At 43.6% G+C, this 4,100-nt stretch overlaps 1 protein-coding gene across 1 annotated transcript; it reads left to right on the top strand.

The window, feature by feature from the left end:
* Positions 1 to 2,226: 2,226 nt before the first annotated feature.
* On the top strand, positions 2,227 to 3,835 carry LOC129232390 (26S proteasome non-ATPase regulatory subunit 10-like). The gene has a single exon (XM_054866540.1). It carries the CDS (start codon positions 2,662 to 2,664, stop codon positions 3,619 to 3,621), a length of 960 nt encoding a protein of 319 aa, XP_054722515.1. The 5' UTR covers positions 2,227 to 2,661; the 3' UTR covers positions 3,622 to 3,835.
* The last annotated feature ends 265 nt before the right edge of the window (positions 3,836 to 4,100 follow it).

The raw sequence follows: 4,100 nt of genomic DNA, 5'->3' as shown, positions 1-4,100 counted from the left end.
TCTATTTTCATGTAGGGTGTGTACGAGTCGTTCTGCGCATTCAAAGAAACACTAAAAGAGCAGAGCCCCAGATCCAATCGTAGGGCACAAACTTTGAACGAAAAATATTTCTGCGTATAAACAACCCTAGTTTCAACTTATAAATCATTGTTGTTGTCGAAACTGAAAGTAGATAATTTAAATAGAATATTCTCCATGTTTTGTGTTCAAGTTTAGTGACCGACGTCGTTAAATCGTTGATGTTTATGCAAATGAACCTTGTTTCCATTTTTTACTTCCTTTGCTCTTGGTGTGGCCGCAGAGTGTTGTCCAATGTGTAAAGCTGTTGTGGCGGTCAGGGACTTTTTCAATATGCTCATCTCTACTAATAATAAAGCTGAAAGTCTCTCTGTCCGGAGGATGTCTGGATGTCTGTAGGATGTCTGTGACGCGCATAGCGCCTAGACCGTTCGGCCGATTTTCATGAAATTTGGCACAAAGTTAGTATGTAGCATGGGGGTGTGCACCTCGAAGCGATGTTTCGAAAATTCGATTTTGTTCTTTTTCTATTCTAATTTTAAGCCCATTTTTCACAGAAATTTAATAAAATGGGAAAGAATTTGTTCTGAAAATTATCTTTCTCTTCTTTTCTTTTCTTCTTTACTAATAATAAAGCTGAAAGTCTTTCTGTATGGATGTTTGGATCCCTGTGACTCGCATAGCGCCTAGACCGTTAAGCCGATTTTCATGAAATTTGACACAAAATTAGTTTGCAGCATGGGGGTGTGCACCTTGAAGCGGTTTTTCGAAAATTCGATGTGATTCTTTTCCTATTCCAATTGTAAGAACCAGGGTTCGTACGGGTCATGGAAATCCTGGAAAGTCATGGAAAAAAAATAACGAAATTTCAGACCTGGAAAAGTCATGGAAAATTGAAATTTTCATTGAAAGTCATGGAAATTATTTCAAGTCATGGAAAAATTTCCCGGACAAAGAGAAAGAAACAGTAGCTAAAGGAGCATTAGAAATCTTGAGTGATTTAACAGTATAGCACATGAAAGCTATTAAAAGTGGAAAATTGACCAATCCAAAAATCAAATCTGAATTTTGAAATCTCATTGCATCCACTTCTGTCACAGTCGCTTGCCATTTTTTGCGATGTGATTTTACTGCCTGGACATCACTTATTTTGAATTTTCTGTTATTTTCAACACTTCTTATGTTTCATATTCTGTAGTAGCAAATTTCACGTTCTTAGTTTTGCCACGCCCACTCAAAGAAAAAAAGCAATTTAATTGAATGCAAATTCGATTCCATCACTCGTTAGGACTTGATTATTAAATTTATCAGAGTTTATCTTATTTTTTTTTAATGTTTTAGAAAATCAGAACAAGAGGAATTCTAATGCTCTAAAACAGTAGTGGCCAACATACGGTACGCAAAACTAATACATGGTGACCCACTGCTACTTTCAATGTCGGGAATTAAACGTGTTCTGGAATTTTGAACCTATTAATTTATATGCATTTGAAAATATGCAAATTTGTAAACTAAACAAATATACTTTTGAATCAGAATATTGATTCATTACTGAATGGTTTTTTCAAAAAAGATCTGGTTTAGAAACATAAAGAACTAAACTATGTGGCTTTACTTCAAAGAACCAAAATACTGTCAAGTTATGTGGATGATTAAAGGCACTGTTGACACTAAAAGGTAACTTTTAAAGCAAATTTATTGAAACTTAGTGATGACTCATTCAACCTTTGTCCCATTCAATATCATTCTGCCTGTTTAAAAAAAAAATCAGACATTTAAGCATCATCATATTCGCTTTACTGCATTTTTACTTTACTTAAATTTATATGATGAAGACAAATAAGAGTGTGCACTTATATTTTTTCCATTACGAGTAAGTGCTTCAATGAGGCTGTGGCATTCATATAGACGTTTTGCTAATGCTCATTTCCAAATACTACCAAGTTTGAGATTAAATAGTGTTATTCTCTTCAAGTAACGAGGTCATGAAAATTTTCATTGAAGTCATGAAAAAGTCTTGGAAAAGTCATGGAATTTTTTCATCTAAATAGAGTATGAACCCTGAAGAACAAAATTATCAGAAGATGGACGAGTCATTTACGAAATTAGCATAACGTGGAACCGTCACATGGGCACGAGCCAATGGGCGAGATGCGAAATGATCATAACGTGGAACCGTAACACGGGCACGAGCCAATTGGCGAGAAAATTCACCATACATTGTTTGTAAATATACAGGCGAACCAAAGGACCTTTCAATTTTTCTATTACGGGCAAAGCCGTGCGGGTACCACCAGTAATAAATATAGTTTGGTGGAAATCGTGTGCTGTTTCTCAAACTCCAATCCAGTAAAATTCATGATGGAGTAAGAATTTAGGACATTGAATCCAAATGTCCCGTACCTGCAACAAGTTAAAAATGTTGAGATTTAATAATTATCTTTCATTTAATTTGGAGGTTTTCTAGTCCAGACATCATTCAGATAAGATTTCCTGTGTGGGAAAGTGATCGAGAGCCCTCTCGCTTTCAGTTTAAACAGAACGTGAATCTCTCTCTCTCTCTCTTCCAGGAGACGCCCGCCGGAGGACGGAGATGCGTCGGAGACGGACTGGAAAGGGCGGACCGCGTTGCATCATGCAGCAATGGACGGAGACACGGAGAGGATCAGGGAGCTGCTGGAAGGAGGATGGAACACGAGGGCGAGGGATATGGATGGAAGGACGCCCCTCCACATGGCTCTGGCAAGTGGGAAGGAGGCCGCGGCGGAGGTGCTGGCGGACGCGGACTGCATCACGGATGTGGTGGATTCCTACAGGTGGACCCCTCTGCATGTCGCTGCACTGAGTGGGTTCGTGAATGTAGTTCGTATCCTGCTCGCGGGGGGTGCAGACGCAAGTGCGAAAGACAGAGAGGGATGGACGCCCCTCCATCTTGCCGTGATCTCTAGGAGGGAGGCCGCGGCGGAGGTAATCCTGGAGGCCGCCCCCGAATGCGACGGGCCGGACAGTATTGGCTGCACCCCCCTGCACTTCGCTGCGAGAAAAGGTCTCCCGCGGATAGTTCAATCTTTGCTGTCGAGGGGTGCGCGTTTGAAGCTTAAAGATGGAGGTGGACACTGTCCCCTGTACGATGCCCTGCGGTGTAAACAAGACGGTGTGGCGAGAGTGCTGCTGGCGACCTACGCGTGGAGGGACAGCGAGATACATTGGGAGGAGATGGAACTCCCGAAGGAGGACGAGGAGCGCGGCGTCCGGCTGCTCTCCGAGTGCGAGGCAGAGATGAGGGATGCCCGGGTGGAGGGGTCCCGCCTCTCCCTCCGCGACCTCGCCCGCCGACCCCCCTCCCGCCTGGCCCGGCGCCTCTCCGACGAGGCGATCCGGCGGCTCTCGGACCGGGACCTCCTGGCGCGGGACTTCCCGCTCTTCGGCGACCTCCTCCTCGTCCGGCTGGGGGAGGTCCGGGAGAGGAGGGCCCTGGAGGACCGCTTCCTGCGCTGCTTCCCCCTCCTCTGCCGGCCCCTGCCCCCCACCTGCACCGACGTCCTCCTCGCGTGCCTGGCGGACGACGACCTGAGGCACTTCGCCCGGGCCGCGGAGCTCTAGTCCCCGGCGAAAAAGAAAATAAAGATCAGGACTTGAACTGTATGAATCTTTTGTTTTTGAGTGTGCCCGAGATAGTTGACTGAACTTTATCTGCTGTTTTCGTAAACAAACCCGTTTGTCTTGTCAAGATGATTATTCTGAGAAACCTTTCAAATAGCTTTGTACATCATGTGCGAAATGCTTTGTGTGTATGAATCACGTAATAAAAGGAATATTCAAGCCATTGATAAATTCTCTTTTATTGTACCCTATTGGCACGAAAAAAATAGAGTGAGCCGAAAATTTTAACCCTGCTTAAAAGCTTAAAAAGACATCCACATGGCTCGATGCGTAATCGGGGGATATTCCGATAATTGGGGATCTGGTGTGGTGGTCTCATTTTCGGGGTAAATATTTTATTTATTTAATTTTTTTTTTGGTAAGATGCCTCTCGCGCTGGCAGTGGAACTGCGAATGGACGCCAATGAAGAAAGATCGCC

Source organism: Uloborus diversus, unplaced genomic scaffold (genome assembly GCF_026930045.1).
Source record: "Uloborus diversus isolate 005 unplaced genomic scaffold, Udiv.v.3.1 scaffold_12, whole genome shotgun sequence".
NCBI lineage: Eukaryota > Metazoa > Arthropoda > Arachnida > Araneae > Uloboridae > Uloborus > Uloborus diversus.
This window is presented reverse-complemented; position numbering and strand designations above follow the sequence as displayed.

Coding starts and splice junctions, on each gene's coding strand:
- LOC129232390 (XM_054866540.1), top strand. CDS start 2,662: ATGGACGGAGACACGGAGAGGATCAGGGAGCTGCTGGAAGGAGGATGG.